We start from the raw sequence: 19,564 nt of genomic DNA, 5'->3' as shown, positions 1-19,564 counted from the left end.
CGCAGCACTGGGTCCTGCCGTGCCGCTTCCCCTTCCTCCTCTCCTTCCTCCTCTCCGGTCCGTTCCTTCTGCCCGCTCCCCATCCCATCACAGCCGGTTCCCACCTTCGTTACTGATTGCCGTGGTCCGGGCGGAGCTCCCCGCTCGGGGCCTGTTGCCGGTGCAGCGGCGCGGGTTGCGGGGCGGGGCTCGGGGCGGAGCGGCGCGGGTCGGCGGCGCAGAACGGAGCCGATGGCGGAGCAGCGCGTGTCGCGTTGGTACTTCGGGGGGATCGCGTCGTGCGGAGCCGCGTGCTGCACCCACCCGCTCGACCTGCTCAAGGTGCGGCCGCGGCGCCGGACGGGCGGAACGGCGGCCGGGGGCGGCTGCGGGGCTCGGGGCGCGGAGGAACGGGGGGTGACCGCAGCCGGGAGCCGCGGGAGGGCCGAGGGGCTGCCCCGGCCGGGCCGTGCCCGGGTTGGCGGCGGCGTCGTGCCCTCGGTGCTGGCCGCGGGCCCACTGGGCTGCGCGTCCCCGGCCAAGATGTCAGCCGGGCGCTGAGCGCCTGGCATCGCATCCCCAGCGCCGCTCAAAGGGGCCGCTTGTGGCGGCGGCTGCCAGCCCTGACCCGGCCAGGTGGCCGAGAGCCCGGCGGGGCTGCCCGGATCCGCGCCCCGCGTGGGACTCGGGGCTCCCGGGAAGGGCGGCGGGCTGCGACCTCGGTCCGGCCCCGCCGAGCCGGCAGCGCTGGGGGGCAGAGGGGGGAAGGGTCGGCCTTTGCCCCGCGTTTTGTGAGCGAGCCGTGGGCTGCCCGGCGCTGATGGCGGAGCCTTTGGACCGTAGTGCGGCGGGGAGGCCCCGAGCCGGGCGGGGGGCCAAGGGCGCTGCTCTGTGCGTGCGGACCTTGGACCACGGGGGAGCCCACCCGGCCCGGCTGCAGGTGCGCGGCCCCCGGGTGCCCTGCACGGCCCGGCTGCCGTGGCACGCAGTGAGCGCCGGCATCAAAGGCCGAGCCCTTCCTGCACGGCAGGAGCCGGGTTTGTACTCTCCCACCATCCCGCTGTGCGTCCCACGCTGGGGTGTCCCCTGAGCTCTGACCTACAGCACAGAGCTGCGCTGCACTCGGGACACGCTCGGGCAGAGGATGATACAGCTCCTACATTGACGGCCCCTCTGCAGCAGCCCAGGGCAGCCCTCGCTCCTGGTGCTGGACCTGCCGTGCTGCTCCAGGAGGGCTGCAGTGCACAGGAGTGGTGCTGCAGGCCTTTCTGCTTGTGCCCTTCCTGCAGTTCCTGGAGGCCTGGTGCCACGTGTGCCCAGGGCGACGGGAGGTCATGAAAGCAGCAGTGCTGCCTGGTTCCTTCTGACCAGAGCTGTGCTGGCTGCTCACTTTCTCACGTGCCTCTGGGTCATCCCCCCGGTGATGCACACCCAGGCTTTCTTTGGTCGGCTGCACAGCATGGCACTGCCATGGGCTGTGCTCCTGCAGCCACTCGGGTTGGTAGCCACATGGGAGGGGCAGAGCTCAGCGCTCCACCTCCTGCACCTCCATCCATGTGCTCCTGGGCCAGGAAAGGTTCCAATTGTCCCTCAGATGCAGGCAGCCCAGAGCTGCGGCAGCTCACAGGGTGCTGAGGAGCTCCAGGAGCTGCCCGCTGTGGGGCAGTGCCCTGACACCGGCAGGTTTTGCCCCAGGTCCACCTGCAGACACAGCAGGAGGTGAAGATGCGGATGATGGGGATGGCGCTGCGCGTGGTCCGCACCGACGGCGTCCTGGCACTGTACAACGGGCTGAGTGCGTCGCTGTGCCGCCAGGTGGGTGCTGCCAGGTGGGTGCCCACACTGCAGGCTGGGCAGCCCGGTGGGACTCCCTCCCTCTCCCCCAGATGACGTACTCCCTGACCCGCTTCGCCATCTATGAGACTGCGAGGGACCATTTGGGCCGTGGCAGCCAGGGGCCTCCCCCCTTCTATCAGAAAGTGCTGCTGGGAGCAGTGGGAGGTGAGCAGGGTGGTGGGATCCCTCTGGTTCCCTGAGGCTGGTTGAACCCTGAGCACAGCTGTGCTTTGGCTGCAGGCTTCACCGGTGGCTTCGTGGGGACCCCAGCAGACATGGTGAACGTCAGGTCAGTTCTGCCTGTGCTGCTGCGCTGTTCCCCTTCTTCCTGATGCCCCTCCTGCCCCCCTGCAGTCACAGCAGGTCCTGGTGGGGATCTCCAGGTCTAGAAAGACAAGAGCTGCTCCGGTGGGACGGCCCCAAGCAGGGCCCTGGAGGGCTGGTTCTTGTCCTTTGGGAAGGAGCTGCAGTGCCCAGCTCAGTGCTGCAGGGGGGCAGGTGTCTCCCCCACCACAGCCACCCATAAAGGATGTGACACCCCCCTGCTCTGCCTTGCAGGATGCAGAACGATGTCAAGCAGCCAGCCCACCTGCGGCGGAAGTGAGTGGGGAGCTGTAGGGCTGGGGGTGGGGGCAGCACATGGGGGAATCTCAGCCCCTGACACCTCCCCCTCTTGCTCCTTGCAGTTATTCCCATGCCCTGGATGGCATGTACCGAGTCCTGCGGGAAGGTGAGGCTGTGTTGGCAGTGGGGGGGTGAGCCCCTCGGGGTTCCCTGCCCTGCAGAAGTTTTGTGGGGGCCTCCTGTGGGACAGCAGTGGAGAGGGGAAGGGATGGGGCAGCCGTGGGCCTGCAGGGCTGGGGGCATTGCTGCAGCACCTGGCTATGGCACAGGGCATGGCAGCACGCCCACACTGCAGTGGGAGGCACTGTCTGGAAGCTGCTGGGAAGAACAAGCTGGATCAGGATCCCAAATGAGTGGCAGCAGGAGGGGATGGAGCTGATCTGAATGGACCCCATTTCTGTGGGCCTGGCTTATGCACTGCTGTGGCACACAGTGCTTAACATGAAATGCTAGAGGGGGTTGGGGAAGGAGGCTCCTGGGGGGGGAGGGAGTGTGAGCAGTGCCCCATGGCTGTGCTCATCCCATGGCTGTGCTCATCCCATGGCTGTGCTCATCCCATGGCTGTGCTCATCCCCTGTCTGCAGAGGGCTTGAGGAAGCTGTTCTCAGGAGCAACGATGGCATCCAGCCGAGGGGCCCTGGTCACCGTGGGGCAGGTAGGATGGTGGGGCCAAGGGCTGGGACAGTGCATGATACAACAGGGAAGGATGTGCCACTAACAGCTTATCCCTGCAGCTCTCCTGTTATGACCAAGCCAAGCAGCTTGTCCTCACCACCGGGCTGCTGTCGGACAACATCTTCACGCACTTCCTGGCCAGCTTCATTGCTGTGAGCAGGGCTGGGGGCAGCGCTGGGAATGGGGCTTTGTGCAGCTGGGCTCAGGGTTGTTCCGGGGCTCGGATGGAGCACAGAGGCTCCTGTGCTGCTCCCTGCACTGGGTCATACCTGGGAGCCACCATCGTGCATGGCAGAGCCATGATCCCAGTGTCTCCTGCAGGGTGGATGTGCCACATTCCTGTGCCAGCCCCTGGATGTGCTGAAGACGCGCCTCATGAACTCCCAGGGCGAGTACCGGGTGAGTGACCCCTCCTGCAGCTCCCAGCCCCTTCCTGCACTGTCTCATCACCTCTCTCCCTCTTGCCGCAGGGTGTTGTACACTGTGCCATGGAGACTGCCAAGCTCGGCCCACTCGCCTTCTACAAGGTGTGTGAGTGCAAGGGGACGTGGGGCAGGAATGGAGGTCGGTGTCCATAGCGGTGCTGGGATGGAGCTCTCAGGGCTCTGTAGCCATGGTCCTGTGCCAGGCCCCGCAGCTCTGCAGGATGCTCCTCTGGGCTTGCTGCCTTCGTGTGGGCTTTTGCTGGTATCCCAAATGGGAAGGCAGTCCTGGCAGCGATGCTCTGGCAGTCACTGGCTGTCACTGCAGACACAGTCAGCTCAGGGTCTGACGTGTGGGGATGGGTGAAGACCCCGTGTGCTCATCTCCTGGCTGTGCCTGCAGTGGGTTCCAGATGCGTGGCCATCCCCACCTTCCAGCACACTGCTCCCCATGGTCGGGCTGCAGGCACTAGTGGAAGCACACACTGACTCCCTTCTCACTGTCCCATTGCAGGGCTTCGTTCCCGCTGCCATTCGCCTCATTCCTCACACCGTCCTTACCTTTGTCTTCCTGGAACAGCTGCGAAAATACTTTGGGATCAAAGTGATCACCTGAGCAGGAGGGCCGGATCCTGCTCCCTGGGACCGCAGAACCCCCCACCGCCCTGGGCCGGGGTTGTCCCCTCCCCACATCCCTGCACCCGGGGTCGGCCGGTCCCAGCCCCCATCCCTCACCTTCCTCCATTCTCAGCACTTCTGTTACCTCTGGGACGTCCCCTGGGCCTCGTCCCCTCTGCACTGCACCTTCCCCTGCCGTGGCTGCCTCGTGCCTCTGCGTGGGCTCAGCCCGCAGCGGGAGGGGCTGCCGGGGGCTGTTTTGCTGTGCAGGGCAGCACTGCGTGCACGGGGCTCCCAGCTCCCACCTCTCCTGCGGCAGCAAGGGTGGACGTGGAGTGAGGGTGGAGGTGGGCTTAGTGTCCTCCTCTGCTGCTCCCATGCAGCCCCCAGCTGCCCCCCACCCTCCTCTCCTGCTCAGCCAAAACTCCCCAGCGCCCATCGGAGCTGGGCTCATCAGGGATTGTGCCTTATACCAATGATAGAGAAAGGACCTGGTGGGGGTGGGGGGTGGGGGCAGCCGCGCTGCCTTGCTGTGATTCTGCCGCTGCCCACATCGCCGTCCTCAAGCCCTGCAGCATCCGTCCTGCCCCGCTGCTCCCCGCATTGAGGTACCCAACCCCCCCATCCGCCTTGCAGCCCCCTCCGCCCTACTGTGCCAGCACGGGGGCTGCGGGCATCGCCCTCTGCACGCGCGGCGCTGTGCAGGGTGGCCCCGAGGGATCAAGGAACTGGAACAGCTGTGACCGTAATGTATAATAAATAAACAGCCGAATAACCGCGGCGTCCTGATCGCGTGGGGAGGGGGGGGAGTGCGGTTCTCTCTCCCCCACTCCCCCGGAGCTGCACCCCCGGAGGTGATGGGGGGATCTGGACTCAGCACCGCACGGAGCGGGGCTGTCCCTGCCCCGATGGCACCTCCCAGCGCCGGGGGGGCCTCGGCCGGGCCGCGCTCGGGGTTCCGTGCAGAGCCGTGCCAAGGGCCCGTGCCTGCTGGCTGCAGCTCCGTCCTAGACGTGATACTAATTGGGCCGCGATACTAATTGGGCCGCGGCGGGCGGAACGGAGCCAGCCCGGGACAGCACAGAAGTGAAAGCTCGTCACCTTAACGAAGCTTAATGATGCCGGCTGGCATCGCCGCTTTGTTCCGGTGCCCGGCGCCGTGCGGGAAGCGCAGGGCAGGTGCGGGGCGGTGCGGTGCTTCTCCCCGGGGCCGGAGCCGAGCGGCTGCGGGGACCCACCGCCCCGAGGATCGGAGCAGCCCTCCCTTCCGCCGGACCCGCTCTCCCGTGCCCCGACCGCGTCCCTCGGGGCTCGGCAGCCCTGTGCCAGCGGGGGCTGTGTACCCCTCAGCCCGGCTCCCCGTCCCCGTTTTCCGCAGCCCCTCGGGCGGCCCCAGGTGAACGCGCTGGGAGCTCGGCCCGACCTGAGCTCGGGGGATGCCGCGGCCGCTCCGGGCCGTGTTTACCTGGCCGCGCTCCGCCAGGACAGCGCACGGCAAACACAGACCCGACACCACCAGCGGAGGCCGGAACGAGAGGGTCGGCGCAGCTCCCGGCCGCCCCGCGAGGATCCGTTCGGGCGCGGGGTCAGCCCCGTTACCGCCGTCAGGAGCCGCCGGTTCCGGGCACCGGCAGGGACCCCTCACCTCGCGATGCTGGGGCTGGGACGGGACCATCGTACAGACGGAGCCGGGGTGTAGCGCGGGGGGTGGGAGGACCCGCAGCGCCGGAGGAGGGGAGCAGCATCGGGATCGGAGTTGACCCGGCAAAGCCGCGCTCGGCCGCATCCCTCCCGCACGGGGCCGGTGCTCTCCCGGCTGTCCCCGCCGCTGCGCCGGGCGGCCCCGGGGTGCTCAGCATCGGGACGGAACGGAGCGGAGGAGGCAGCACCGGGACCGCAGGCGGTGACCGCGGCCGCTCGCAGTTCCCGGGAGCTTTCGCCTGTGCCGGTGCAAACACCGGGAGGGGGCACCGGGCCGCGCCCCCTCCACCCCCCCCATCCCCCCCGTGCCAGCGGGAGGAGCGGGGCGGCGAGAAGAGGCTTCTCTCCCACGATCCCTCCCCCCCGTGACGGTCCCTCCCCCCCGAGCCGCCACCGCCGCCGCCACCGCGGATCCGGCAAAAGTTTTCGCCGGAGCGGTCGAGCGCGCCGGTCCCGGTCCCGGTCTCCGCCAGCACCGAGATGCGCCCGGGAGTCGCCGCCAGCCCAACCCCGACAGGTACGGGAAGGAGGGAGGGAGGGGAGCGCCCGCACAGCCCCGACGGACGCTGTGCATCGCGTGTCGGTGAGCTCGGGGAGCAGCGGAACGGCTCCGGGGAACGGCCCGAGCCCCGGCGGGGCTGAGCCCGGGGCGGAGGGCCCTGGTCCCGGCTCTGGGCTCGCTCTCCGTCTGCCTCGGTGCCCCCGGGGAAGGGTTCGGCCGTCGGGTATCTCGGCGCTCGCTGCTGCCGTGCCCGCTGTGCTCCCACCCCGGGTGATTGGCACCAACCGGGCTCGGGCGCGCCGAGAGCATCTCCCGTACGTGCCCCCGCCTGGGTGGGGAGCACACACCGGGCTCTGGCTGTGCGCACAGCCGTGGTTTCATGCCGGACAGAAGCAGAGGATACTTTTCCACCCTCTACGCTGCTCCCCAGGCTCCCCGGTGCCGCAGGGGCCCGCGGAAAGTGCCCTTTGTGACTCTGTCCCGAGCTCTGCTGTGTCAACACGGTGTTGGTAAATGGCTTTGTTTAACGAGGACATGTTGGGTATGTGACCTTGCCGGCCTGGCTGCTGCATGCGCATCCCCAAAGCAACAGCAGAGCTCACCTCTGCCCAGCACGGCGCTTCCCAGCCCGGCTGCTCCCTCGAGGTGGTGCAGGGAGAGCAGCGCACACCAGTGCCAAGCCAGCTCTGCTCACAGAGAGCAGAAGACAAGCAGTGGCTGCTGCCCACCCTGCGTCCTCCCCGCACCTTGCTGTGCCCTATGCAGCGCCCACCGTGTGCACTGTGTGTGTCCTGACCCGTGCCAAGTTCAGTCCTTACCCCTGCGATATTCTCAGCTTTATTTGTGCATCCACAGGAAAATTCTGGGCCCACAGTCCCCCTCCTCACCACGTTAGTGCCGCCCCAGCTGCGAGCTCCCGTCCTTCCCACCAATCCCTGCTCCTTTCCATGCACTGTGATGCAGATTTTTTTTTTCATGTTCTGTTGCCTGGAGAGGGAAAGAGAAAAAAGGCTGAGCGGAGAAGAGGCAAAATATGGATTAAAAATAGTTAATGAAAAAATGTGACCGCAAGCTCTGAGCAGCAGCACAGTGTTGAGACCAGCTGTGGAGCACAGCTCAGCTCCATGCACCTCACTGTGCCAGGCGGGGACAGGGGCTTTGGGGGTAGAAGCAGGGGAGGCACGGAGCCCCTGTACTCTTCCTTTGCATTCTGCCTACCCATCTGCATGGAAAGCCCTTGTGCCCTACAGGGCTGTGTTGGGTTCTGCCCGCAGCCCCACAGAACCAATTTGAGATGAAGACACCCTTCTGGGATGGGGCAGCTGTGTGCAGGGTCACCTGCGGCTCGCTCCTCACTGATGTACCCTGAAGCTGCCCCCAGTGCTCAGCAGTGGTGTGAGCTGGGCCGGGCAGAAGCACGCTGAGCTCCCAGAGCGGGTGCACATGCACACACGCCTGTCTGCACTGACCTTTTCCTGAGCTTTTCCTACTCTTCTGCTTCCCCTGTGACACGCTGCCCACACGTGTTGCCTGCTGTGTCTTTTGTGCTCTCCTCCCGTTTCACATCCCAGTTCATGCAGTGTGATGAACAAACCCGTTTCTCCCAGACAGAGCCTCACTGCTGTGGGTGCAGCACCCCTCTGTGCCCCACATCGCCTCCATCCAACCCCTGCACTCCCCTTCGTATGGGGCAGCTGCAGGAGATGCCATCCCCATCCCCTTCAGCAGTTCTGGAGTTGATGCAAACAGCCTCGTCCCGACAGCACGGGGGCAATTGCTGCTTGTTTGCATCCTTTGTTGCCGTTGACGAAAATGCTGTCAGGGCTGGTTTAGGTTTTCTTGGTCCAAAGTGACACAGAACCCGGTGTTGTTGGTGCCGCGTGACGTCCGCTCTCCGTGTGCCGCTGCTCAATGTTTCCACCGTCATGTAGCTCTGTGCAAATGAGCTGTGGTCGTTCAGTGTGAGGGGCGCCCCAGGCAGCTCAGCTGTTCCTCTGCAGCCCAAGTTCCTCACGCTCGCTTTGCAGAGGGCAGATGGGGGTTGGAGCTGTGGGGGTTGCAAGTGGGGAGCAGGAGGCATCCCAGAGCTCAGGGACAGTGCGGATGAAGGCAGCTCAGGGTGCAGGCGACCACAGCCATCTCTGGGCACTGCTTGTCTGATCCACTGCTGTGCTGGGAGGAGAGAGGAGCAGTGTCTGCTGGGCCCGGCTAGCGCTGGCATTGTATCAGCCCTGGCCCTCCACCATCCCCTCCCCTGCCAAGTGCCAAAGCCCCCGCTGTGCTGCCTTGAAGCTCAAAGCGCAAAGCCAAGCCAGCCATGGAAAGTGCTGCAGTAGTGCACTGGGGGCTTATCCCGGGGTCTGGAGGATGGCAGCTCCCACCACTGAGCTCTCAGCTGTGTGCTCCCAGCCCAGCCCCAGGGATCGGGGGGGTGAGAGCTGCACAGAGGGACAGGGCTCTGCAGGCAGCACCAGGCTCCGTGCAGGGCTGTGCTGTACCAGGCTGCTCACAGGTCACGTTGCAGATGCCCATGGGTGTCCCCATGGAGGCTTCCCCAAGCCACTGATCCATGTAGCAATGAGCTGCAGCAGTCCCAGATGTGGAGCTCGTTCCCTCCCCATGTGAAGGCAGCCCCAAGCAGGGGGGTTGGCAGGATGGTGCCAGGCCAGGGCAGGGGCTGTGTGCCCACAGGGACAACATCCCGCCACGTGTGTGGGGATAAACGTGTGCTCATCCATCCCCCCGCCTTGCTGCAATGCCGTGTGCTGGGGCTGCAGGGCAGGGATGAGGCAGGGCTGGGCAGGGCACACTGTGGCCTCCCAAAGGATGGTGACGCCCAGCCCCGAGCTGGGCACTGTCCCCTTTCCCAGCACTGTTTCCCTTCCCTGCTCTCCTTCCTGCACAGACCCCGTTCTGGTGCTGCAGTGCGGTGTTTGCAGCCCGTCCTCCACTGGGGTCAGCAGCCTCAGAGACATGACACAGGGACATGCTGCATTGCCCAACAGCAGCATGGGGCAAAAGTCCCCTGTGCTCCCTGCAGTCCTAACAGATGCACCCATCCTCTTAGGGGGGCTCGGTGCCCGTGGCTCGGCACAATGGGGAATGTAGAGCCTGGAGCCAACCAGCAAAAGGGAGATGGTGGTATGGGCTGGGTCCATCTTGTAGTGTCACCTCTGCTGGCAGTGGATGGGGATAGGGGCATCTGCATCTCCCAGAATGTGGGGTCCCCCACTCTATAGACTGCTGGGGAGGGGGGTCACAAAGCTCCATGGGCAGCTGGGGCAAAGGGCTGGGCAGGGCTCTGCTGCAGGGCCAGGGTGTGTTGGAGGCTCTGTGCTGAAGATGAGGAGCGTGACTGCCCCACGAGCCAGGACCCCTCACCCAGTGCAGTCTGCCCAGTTTGGCCGCAGCTCGGCCCCAGGGCCTGGGGAGCACTGCCAGCCAAAAGGGGAGTCTAGGGCAGAGGGCTCCCCGTGCTAAATCCCACTGCAGCAGCTAAAAATAGTGCTGCCTCTGCCCCAGAGCAGCCTGCCTGGCCCGAGAGGGGAGGCCAGCACATCCACTGCCATGCCCCAGAGAAGTGCTTCCCCCTGGTGCAGGGATGCTGAGGGCAGGGCTGGGCACTGGGAGGTTCCCATGGGTGCCATGGGTGACAGCAGGAAGGGACAGGGAGGCAGAAGGATGGAGATGCTGCTGTGGGCAGGTGACTGGAGGGTGCCCATCAGTGAAGGTCCCAGAGCCCACCCAGTGAGATCTGTCTGTCCTCGAGGGCCGTGTCCTGCTCTGGGACTGCCTAAATAAGGCATGTGCTGGTAGGTCTCGCTCCGTGAGCCACATCTGCAGCGCCATGGGCTGATTAATGAGCTTCTCAGGCAGCCGCTTGCAACATGGCGAGTGGGTCTGCATGGAGGAAACACGACTTTCCCAGGGATAAAAATAGGCAGATCAGAGCAGCGAGCCCTGGGAGCGATGGATGGAGGGGGGCCGTGGGGGGGCTGGGGCTCAGTAATGCCACAGCATCAGCTCCCACACTGCCCCCTTGTCAGAAGAGCTGAAATCCCATTCAGGAGCCCCATAACCGGCTTAAGGGGGATGGAGGGAGTTATGGCTCCTCGTGAGCCAGGCTTTGTGAGCGAGCTCCCGGATGCCGTGTTGGATGAAGCTCCCCATTGCTTTTGCTGGGAGCAATGGAGCCAGCAGCAGAACCAACACAGGGCCACACAGCCCCACGAGCCGGGGATCCCTGTGGTTAATGGTTAACCATCCCAGGGTGGCAGCAGCCCTGTCTGAACAGCCACCTCCATCCCCACAGCCACCTCCATCCCCACTGTGTGCCAGGGCTGGGAGACCCATGGGGTGAGAGATAGGGTGCACTGATGTGCTGGCACCATGGACAACCTGACTGCCTCACAGGGTTCTGGGCTGCTGGAGATCAGCACTGATGCACATCAGACACCAGCATTGATTGCAGGGGGCTTAGCTCATCCTCTCATGCAGGGTCACCCGTGTGCCAGGGCCCTCACCACCAGGGCAGAGGAGCTGCTGAGGGCCGGTAGGAAGCCAGGACCTGCTCCCCATGCGGCTTGTGGCCTGGTGGAGGCATGTCCCAGCCACATCTCCTCACCCTCCTGCTGCTGCTGCTCTGCTGCCAGGTAAGGACGGGCTCCCAGAGGCACTACCCGCAGCAGCCTATGGCTACACCACACTGTACAGAAGCCACTGCCCAATCCTGCTGTCCACACGGCACAGTGTGGTACATCCATCTGTGCCTGCCCACGGCCATCCTTCCACACCATCAATGCCTGCCCCTGCCTGACCCCGCTGACCTCTCTGGTGCTCTCAGGGACCCTCTGCTCAGATCACGAATTTCCTCTTTGAGAGCTGGAAGGCTTACAGCGAGGAGTGCCAACGCAACATGAGCCGGATGCCAGCACCTACAGGTGAGAGTGGGCACCTCACACACTGCCCTGGTGTCCTGGTGGGACAGGAACCCTCTGAGGGTGGGCATGGGGTGCTGTGTGGTCTCCAGAGCTGACAGTGGGCTGAGTTAGAGCGCATCGCCATTCTGCCTCCCCACAGAGCTGGTTTGTAACCGGACCTTTGACAAGTTCTCCTGCTGGCCCGACGCACTGCCCAACACCACTGTCAATGTCTCCTGCCCCTGGTTCCTGCCCTGGTACCAGAAAGGTAATGGCCTGGCATGGGGTGTGTGCATGCACACCTCTGTGCAGGTGCTGCTCCGTGTCCCCTGGGCTGGTGTGCAGAGCCCAGCTGTGTCCCTGCAGCTGCCCCATCTCCCTCCTCCCCGTGCAGTGAAGCACAGATACGTCTTCAAGACATGCGGGCCGGATGGGGAGTGGGTGACAGGTCCCAAGGGGCAGTCCCTGCGGGATGCCACGCAGTGCCAGATCGACGCCGAGGACCTGGAAGCACAGGTGGGCAGCGGGCAGGGGGCTGCCAGGGATGTGCTGCTCTGAGCCACTCCTCACCCTCACCGCCTGCCTCACTCTTCAGGAAAAATTCGCCAAGACTTATGGCAGCTTCAAAGTGATGTACACTGTGGGCTACTCAGTGTCCCTGTGTGCGCTGCTGCTCGCCCTGGCCGTGCTGCTGGGCTTCAGGTGGGCACAGACAGGGGCTGAACCAGGGGGCTGTGGGGGAGCGAGCGCTGACAGCAGCCTCCTGCCTCCCCAGCAAACTGCACTGCATGAGGAACTACATCCACATGAACCTCTTCGCCTCCTTCATCGTGAAGGGCGTCTCCGTGCTGGTCATCGATGCCCTGCTCAAGACTCACTACAGCGACAAGATCGATGACTACAACGTGCGCATCTGGCTGAGTGATGAGGTGAGTGTGGGGTGGGGGGCTGGGGGAGCTGGACCACGGCAGGCCCTGACCCCCACCCACAGGCTGCCGCTGGCTGCCGGGCGGCCACGGTCTTCATGCAGTACAGCATCGTGGCCAACTACTGCTGGCTGCTGGTGGAGGGCATCTACCTGCACAACCTGCTGGTGGTGGCTGTTTTCTCCGAGAGGAGCTACTTCACCCTCTACCTGTGCATAGGCTGGGGTGAGCACAGCCGGCATCCCATCCCCTTCCCATCCCCATACCTGAGCCTGCGCCATGCCTCACCTGTCCCACCCTCTGCCTCCACTCCAGGGGCACCTATGCTATTTCTCATCCCATGGGTCGTTGTGAAGTTTCTCTATGAAAACATCCAGTGAGTATCAGCCTGTGCCATGGGGTGTGTGGGGCACGGGGGGTATGTGTGTAATATATTGTAGAGAAACCCATGAGATAGCCCTGCAGAGGCCCCCGCTCTGCTATCCACATGCAAGGAGTGCAGTGCCAGGCACAGTGCCAGGCTCCAGCAGCCACCCTGACACAGGGCTGCCCCGTGGTCCCCATCCCTCTCCTCCGCAGGTGCTGGAGCACCAACAACAACATGGGCTTCTGGTGGATCCTCCGCTTCCCTGTGTTCCTGGCCATCCTGGTGAGCCCTCAGCCCGTGGCTTTGCCCACCACCTCCCCTGGCTCTGCCGTGGTTGGGGCTGTGCCCGCTTCATGCTGACATATCCTTCGCTGTCTCTCTCTGCCCCACTGCAGATCAACTTCTTCATCTTCATCCGCATCATCCAGATCCTCGTCTCCAAGCTCCGCGCGCACCAGATGCGTTACACTGACTACAAGTTCAGGTGGGCAGTGGGCGCAGCCCCAGCCCTGCGTGCCCACATGCAGGTGGAGTGGTGCCCATGGCCGTGGCCCTGCGCTATGGCTGCCCGCTCCGTGCAGGCTGGCCAAGTCCACGCTGACGCTGATCCCTTTGCTGGGCATCCACGAGGTGGTCTTCGCTTTCATCACGGATGAGCACGCCCAGGGCACGCTGCGCTACGTCAAGCTCTTCTTCGACCTCTTCCTCAGCTCCTTCCAGGTGAGTGCAGTAGGGCCGGGCTGGCCACAGGGACATTGTGCTGGGAGGGATGGACTGGGGGTTGGGACCAGCCGCTGCCCCTCATGCCTCTCCTGTCTCTGCTTAGGGGATGCTGGTGGCCATTCTCTACTGCTTCGTCAACAAGGAGGTGAGCAGCTGGGCTCAGCTGGGAGCAGGCGCGGGGTGGAGGGACCATGCTGATGGCGGCCACCCGCAGGTACAGGCGGAACTGCTGAAGCGGTGGCAGCGCTGGAAGCTGGGGAAGGACCTGGCGGAGGAGTACAAGCACACCTACAGCCACGCACCCAGCGCCCGCAACGGCGCTGGAGGCTGCGAGAAGCACCAGCTGGTGGGCGGCTGCGCCAACGGGACGGGCCGCAGCATGGCTGTGTGCTCCAGCCCCCACTACCTCGAGAGCAGCGGCCACGGAGCCGCCGAGCAGCTCGCCATGGGGGAGCAGCACCACTGCTACGAGTTCCCTGAGACCACGGCTGAGAGCCACCTCTGAGCTGCACCTGCAGGGCTGCAGCAGACTGAGCCGTGGGGCAGCCGCTGCCCTCAGCCCGGGCACTGCGGGGCTGCAAAATGACCCACGGACAGGGTTGGAGAAGGCAAACAGGGGCTGGGGTCTGTGGGGGCTGGGAATTGGGGGGGGTGGGGTTCATTCTGTGGTGCTGCCCTTGTGCGCCCGTGAGACCCTCTGCACGGTGGTGTAATTTATGTCGTAACTGTGTAAATAGGTGTGGGCCCGTGCTGGGCTGCAGGGCCAGCTCCGAGTTTGCCTGTCTGTGGGGAATGGCTGTTCTTGGGAAGGGGAGCAGTGACACCACCACCCCACGGTGTCCCCAATTGTCAGTGGGTGATGGGCACATCACCCCAAGCTGGGGATAGGGCCGCATAGCAGGGATACCCTGCACTGCACTGCTGTCCTTATGGCCTCGCACAGGTGAGCAGGGCAGAGGCAAGGGGGGGAGGGGGCTGCAGCTCTCCTCCAGCCACTAATGAGCTCTATCAGCATTGCCAGGAGCCCTTAATTAAATCATTTGGAGCTGCCCCTTCAGCCCTGCTCTCCTGAGGATGGACAGTGGCTGCTGCTGGTGCCGAGCACCGTGGGGTTCCCGTCACCCTCAGGCTGGGCAGGCTGTGCCCACAGTCCCATGGGTCAGGCTGGGGGGGAGGTGGGGTGAGCTGGCACCCTAAGAGGCTTGTGCGGTGCACATGAGTGCTAAGCCCGGATGCCACGGCTTTAGGAACCACAATGGCTTTGTGTGGGGATTAGCACACTGCCCCGTGCCCGGGGTGCACCCAGATGGACAGACAGCTCGGGACGGCTCCATGCCCCCACAGACCCCACGCACACCATCAGGACCCACACACGGCCCAGCACACACCATGCACACCTGCTCTCCATGTACAAGCTGTGCTACATGACACGAGAGCAGTGCTGTGCCCTGGCAGTGCCCCACTGCCACATCCCCCATTGTCCCAGCACCAGCCACAAGTCTGAGGGGCTGCAGTGAGGGCAGCAGCATCAGTGGAGCCAGCAAGATGTGGGGAGGGCACTCTGCACTGATCCCAGCTGCGTGGTGTTGGCCGAGCACACAGTAATTTTCCTCTGTTTACGTGACAACTCGCTGGCTGCCCAGCCAAGCTCTGCTCTGCTCCGCTCACCCGCCATGGGGCCAGCCCTGTGCCAGCAGCCGGGACCATGGGGCCGGGGGCCAGGGCTGCGATGGTGAGGGTGGCTCAGCCCATGGGACCACAGCCCAGGGACAGTAGTGCCACGGCAGGGGGTGAAATGGGAGGGGGGAAAGCAGGGACAGGGCTTGAGACAGGGACAGGGATGGGGATGAGGATGGGGACAGACCTAGGGCTGCAGCGCCAGCCACCACTTGTCCCCACAGCACTGCCGTCACCGCGGCCTCCTGATGCGGTAACGAGCCTAATTGGAGCAAATTGCTGAAGCACGAGGCGGTTTCTGGGAAGGTAAATATGGTCAATGCACGGCGCCGGCCCCAGTGCCTGTTGTTCCAGTGTATCCACGGCAACACAGCACTGTCGCCCCCCCCAACCCCCCACAACACACCGTCAACCCCCTGCAGACCCACAACACCCTGTTGGGGCCAAGGTGGTGGGGCATGGGAACCCCCGGCCCCGCTGTGCTGGCACCATGCTGGCAGTCAGCAGCCCTGGGGTCCAGCAGCACAGCACCCCAACAACACCAGCATAGCACACCCCAGCTCTTGAGGACACACTTGTGCCCCGTACACCATCATATCTGCATGTTATGCTCACACCCACGCGCAGGGCTGACATTTGCGGGCAGTGCAGCGCAGCGATGCGGCCGCCGTCGCCCACAAGTTCCCATGGCAGCAGCTGGATGGGGACGTTCAGTGCCCAGCGCCCACCTGTGGCCACCCTCTCTCACAATGACGTCCCCATTCCCATCTCCATCCCCCCTGGAGCTGAGAAGGGAGCAGAGCTCTGTGCCACCCTGCAGGGATGAGGAGCAGAGCTGTACCGAGGGGACGCATTGGGAATGGGAGCTGACAGGTCAAGGCAGGCACCCCCCAGGCCTCGCTGGCCCCGCAGTGATACTGCTGCTTCATCAAGGTAATTGGAGACTGCAAATTGGTCTGCTAAGTAGATTCTGCCTGTTACCATTCTCTCTTCCCACTACTTAATTCAATGATACAACACATACCTCTCCTCCTCCCACCACTTAATCTAATGATAACAGCCATAGCCGAGTCACGGTGACAATAAGCCATGGCCAGCTCTGACTTTGATAGGTAAACAGCCTGATTTCCTTGGCCTCCGGTCTCAGCCCCACACAGGGCACCCCCCCCCCCAACCTGAACCTCACACCTCCCTCCTGCTGCTTCACCACGCTCACCCCGTGGTTTGTTATTAGCCTTCATAAAAACTGCCCGTTTATAAAATCATTTCCATATGACATTTCATTAGAGCCTGAGTGAGCGCTTTGCCTCCAGCATCACAGCACCTGAGCCAAGAGAAAAACAAGGTAGAGGCCACCAGGGCCAGGCTGCTGGGCAGCACACAGAGCTCTGCCACTGCACTGTGGTGGTGGGATGCAGCTGGTGGGGGTCCCTGCAGCCCCACGCTCAGACCCCAGTGCCCTGCTCCTTGCTGGGACTTGGCTGCTCGGCTGCCAGGCTGCAGGACACGGATACAGCTTCATGTGCATCATGCATTTCCCCCTGGGAAATTCTGGACATGCAGCCATTGAAAGCTGCAGGGAATGGCCCACCTGGAGGGAAAGGCTGGCGGAGACGAGCTGCAGTGGCAGCAGCAGTCATTCATTCAATGCTGCTCCAGACACAGGGCACCTCCTGCAGCCCAGCTCTGCCCTGGCACCATCCTGTGGCAGAGCACCCCTGTGTTTCACAGCAGTGTTTTGGAGATGGGAGGCAAACAGGGTCACGGCGCAGCACAGAGGTGCACTTGAGGAGAAATTCTAGCAATGCTAAGTATAGTTTAAATGCCATAAATACAGGAGAGGGAAAAGGATACGAGTGTATTAATAGTCTGAACATTTCAATCTTTGGTCCAGCAACAGCTCCTAGGATGCTGGCTGGCAGGAGGGCTGCCAGAGCCCAAGGGCATTGTGCTACCAGCACACGGTGCCAGGCTGTACGTGCCTGCAGTGAAATGAAGAGCCCAGAGCAAGTGCAAGGGCAAGATCCCTTCCGGAAAACGAATAAATCAATAATCGAGGTGGCTTCTGCTCCTTGCGTTCCTTGTCCTTAGGGCTCGGCCAGGCCTGAAGAGGTACAGAAAACTTTGATGGTTATTGTCAGCACCAAAGTCTAAAATAAGAAACACGGCGTTTAAGCAACAAAACAAGTTGGGAAGCCTAAAAAAAGAGTGAGGGCACTACTCCAGAAAGGCTGCAGACAGATGCAGAGCAGAGCAATGCACACACACAGCTCAAAGGCAGCGGGGCCAAGTGAGGGCACAGCAGAGCACAGCCCGTGTCCAGTGTCCACAGTGTGGCTGAGACTCTCATGGGCACTGGGCACCCACACGGCCAGGCCATGCCATGGTACTGCTCCACTGGCAGCACAACCCCGTGGTGAGCAGCACACAGCAACAACAGGCAGATGTGAGCCTGGAGCTGATGCTTGTGATGTGCAACGGAGGAGCAGGCAGAGCCACGCAGAGGCAGACTCAAAAGAACACCAGTTTTTATTTACAACACTCCTCAAGTGACAGACAACAGAAAATAAACAAACAAAGAAAAGGGAACGGTTCAGCTCAATGACGGAACAAAGGAAAGTTAACAGCAACCACAACTCCCCTGCACTCTGAATCCACCACGTGCTGGGCAGTGCCCCCGCAGCTCCCTCCCTGCCAGCTCTGAACACAGGAAGGAGGCTGCTCCCACAGCTCCCCACACCCCCAGAGGCACCCAGGAGCCCCACAGCTGCTTATGTCCTCACAGGCATGAGGGCACAGTCACTCTCCCTGCACAGAAAGGTTTAGACAGGAGCAAGGGTCCTGAGAAACCAGGGTGAATCACACCAGACCACCACAGCCTGCACACAATGTTATTGCCAGCTGTGGACATCAGGTCTCTTCAAAGGGTGCGTGTTTGGGAAGCGGTGTTAGTGAAGAAGTTGCTCAGGCAAGGATGCAAATGAGCTTTTTTTAATGCAAAGTCGGTGTTAGCCACTCCCCCACCACCACCTTCCTGGAGGGGGCTGAGCATAACTCAGCGCTCCTACTCAGAGCACCTCCAAAATGTCTGGGGATCTCCCTCCCCGCTCAGGGAAAGAGGAGCAGCTCCACTACCAGCACTACAGGGATATGGCCCAATCTAAGCACAGGGAAAATCCAGCATCGGATGTAGACCCAAGAGCTCTGGTAACACTGATGAGTCCTGGGCATTAGCAGACTTGGTACAAATTAAGCCCTCCAACCAGGGAGCAAAGAATAGGCAAAGTGTGCCAAAGTGGCAGCACTCAGCTGCCTGATGGTGCTGAACCGGGGCTGCCAGTGTGTCCCTTGGCACCAGGTTTTCTTCTTTCTCCCCTTGGTCCATTCCAGCACCCGTGAGCCCTTGATGCACAGAAGGGAGCAGAGAGCCGGCACTGCCTCTACCAACAGCACAGGCGCTCTGCCCTGCTCTGCACCAGAGCCCAGGAAGCCCGAATGCTCAGCACACCAGGGACAGAGATGGAAGAAGAACAAGTGACTGGTGAGCGCAGCATGGAGGCCTGAGGAAGCTGTGGGTCAGGGGCCGCAATGTTTTACAGAGGGCTCTGTGTAGCTTCATTGAGCCCTTAAGCATCGTGGAATTCAGGTAGCTCCAAAGCCAGCCCCAGAGCCGAGCGGCTCTCCCACAGGTGGAGTACAGTAACCAGAGGAGGAAATCAACACAAAATCTCAACTTAAATCTGCTTGAGGACTTTAAAGACTGGCCAACAAGCCGGAGACCTGCCTTACGACTTCTTGGCATCTTGTGTGTTCCTTCGCTTCAGGTCGCTCAGATCGACGGGCTTAAACGCTGCAGAGAACAGAGCACAGAGCGCGGATTTGGGGGCACAGGCCTCGCCGCAGCTCCCGGCCCTCGGGGCCGCTCAGTGCTCATTGCCCATTGCCCATTGCTCAGTGCTTATTGCTCACCTTTCAGGCTGGGGTTCGGCATCTTCTCCACGTACTCCTCGACCAGGCCGCGCTCGGATCCCATCTGGCCGCGCAGGTCCCGCTCCACGCACTGCCAGGCTGCGGGGACACGGACCGGGCGGTTCGTGCGGGGCTCGGCCGCTCCAAGGCCCCAACCCCGCCCCTCCCCCGCCGCTCACCCTCGTAGATGAAGCGCACGTTCTCCTCGTGGGCCGGAGTGAAGATCTCGCCGCCGGCGCCGGGTGAACGCGGGCCGCCGCTGCGCTTCCCGTTATAAACCACGCGAGACACGGGGGAGCTGAAAGCGACACAGCGAGAGGCTGAGCGGGCGGACACGGGGAAAGGGCCGCGGCCGGGCCCGGTGTCGGTGCTCACCTGGCCATGGCGCGGTGCGTGCGGCGGCGGCTCGGCTCGGCTGCGGGGAGAAACGAGAGGGCGGCCAGCCGGGGCTCGGCCTTGTGCCGCCCTCAGCCCGCCGCCATGGCAGCGCGCGACCCTCACCTGGGCCCGACTCCCGCCTCCGCTCGCCCTCGGGCCGCCACGGAAGCGCCGCAGCGCGCATGCGCGACACCGCCTCCACAGCGGGGCGGCTCCGCCCACCAAGTCACGTGGTCGCAGCCCCTCCC

At 63.3% G+C, this 19,564-nt stretch overlaps 3 protein-coding genes and 1 long non-coding RNA gene across 6 annotated transcripts; 2 read left to right on the top strand and 2 right to left on the bottom strand.

The window, feature by feature from the left end:
* The first annotated feature begins 217 nt into the window (after positions 1-217).
* SLC25A10 (solute carrier family 25 member 10) lies at positions 218-4,929 on the top strand. Its single transcript, XM_015879826.3, has 11 exons — positions 218-321; positions 1,675-1,794; positions 1,866-1,980; positions 2,056-2,104; positions 2,374-2,415; positions 2,502-2,545; positions 3,024-3,094; positions 3,174-3,266; positions 3,436-3,513; positions 3,585-3,641; positions 4,051-4,929. The coding sequence occupies exons 1-11, from the start codon at positions 232-234 to the stop codon at positions 4,150-4,152; spliced, it is 861 nt and encodes a 286-aa protein (XP_015735312.1). The 5' UTR covers positions 218-231; the 3' UTR covers positions 4,153-4,929.
* A 977-nt stretch (positions 4,930-5,906) lies between these two features.
* On the top strand, positions 5,907-14,058 carry GCGR (glucagon receptor). 2 transcript variants are annotated; one of them, XM_015880080.3, is made up of 14 exons: positions 5,907-6,372; positions 10,855-11,009; positions 11,201-11,297; positions 11,437-11,544; positions 11,671-11,792; positions 11,872-11,978; positions 12,052-12,205; positions 12,268-12,427; positions 12,518-12,578; positions 12,782-12,851; positions 12,965-13,053; positions 13,151-13,289; positions 13,396-13,437; positions 13,507-14,058. In XM_015880080.3, the coding sequence occupies exons 2-14, from the start codon at positions 10,959-10,961 to the stop codon at positions 13,795-13,797; spliced, it is 1,491 nt and encodes a 496-aa protein (XP_015735566.2). In that variant the 5' UTR covers positions 5,907-6,372; positions 10,855-10,958; the 3' UTR covers positions 13,798-14,058. The 2 variants fall into 2 exon arrangements, with proteins under 2 accessions (XP_015735566.2, XP_015735567.2); XM_015880081.3 differs by having other exon boundaries at positions 6,224-6,372; positions 12,307-12,427.
* Positions 7,172-10,858, bottom strand: LOC146757329 (uncharacterized). Its single transcript, XR_014936816.1, has 2 exons — positions 7,827-10,858; positions 7,172-7,344 (listed from the first exon to the last, which is right to left on the bottom strand). It is a non-coding gene; the product is annotated as an uncharacterized LOC146757329 (long non-coding RNA).
* Positions 14,059-16,765: 2,707 nt separating the features above from the next.
* Positions 16,766-19,489, bottom strand: MCRIP1 (MAPK regulated corepressor interacting protein 1). 2 transcript variants are annotated; one of them, XM_015880084.3, is made up of 6 exons: positions 19,440-19,489; positions 19,314-19,353; positions 19,118-19,236; positions 18,939-19,037; positions 18,754-18,819; positions 16,766-17,073 (listed from the first exon to the last, which is right to left on the bottom strand). In XM_015880084.3, exons 2-5 carry the CDS (start codon positions 19,319-19,321, stop codon positions 18,755-18,757), a joined length of 291 nt encoding a protein of 96 aa, XP_015735570.2. In that variant the 5' UTR covers positions 19,322-19,353; positions 19,440-19,489; the 3' UTR covers positions 16,766-17,073; position 18,754. The 2 variants fall into 2 exon arrangements, with proteins under 2 accessions (XP_015735570.2, XP_015735569.2); XM_015880083.3 differs by lacking the exon at positions 16,766-17,073 and having other exon boundaries at positions 17,481-18,819.
* Positions 19,490-19,564: the final 75 nt, after the last annotated feature.

The sequence above is a fragment of the Coturnix japonica genome, chromosome 23 (genome assembly GCF_054131305.1).
Source record: "Coturnix japonica strain WE chromosome 23, WE-NBRP24, whole genome shotgun sequence".
In the NCBI taxonomy this organism is placed as follows: domain Eukaryota; kingdom Metazoa; phylum Chordata; class Aves; order Galliformes; family Phasianidae; genus Coturnix; species Coturnix japonica.
The sequence above is the reverse complement of the archived record's forward strand: the minus strand, read 5'-3'. Positions and strand labels throughout refer to the sequence as shown.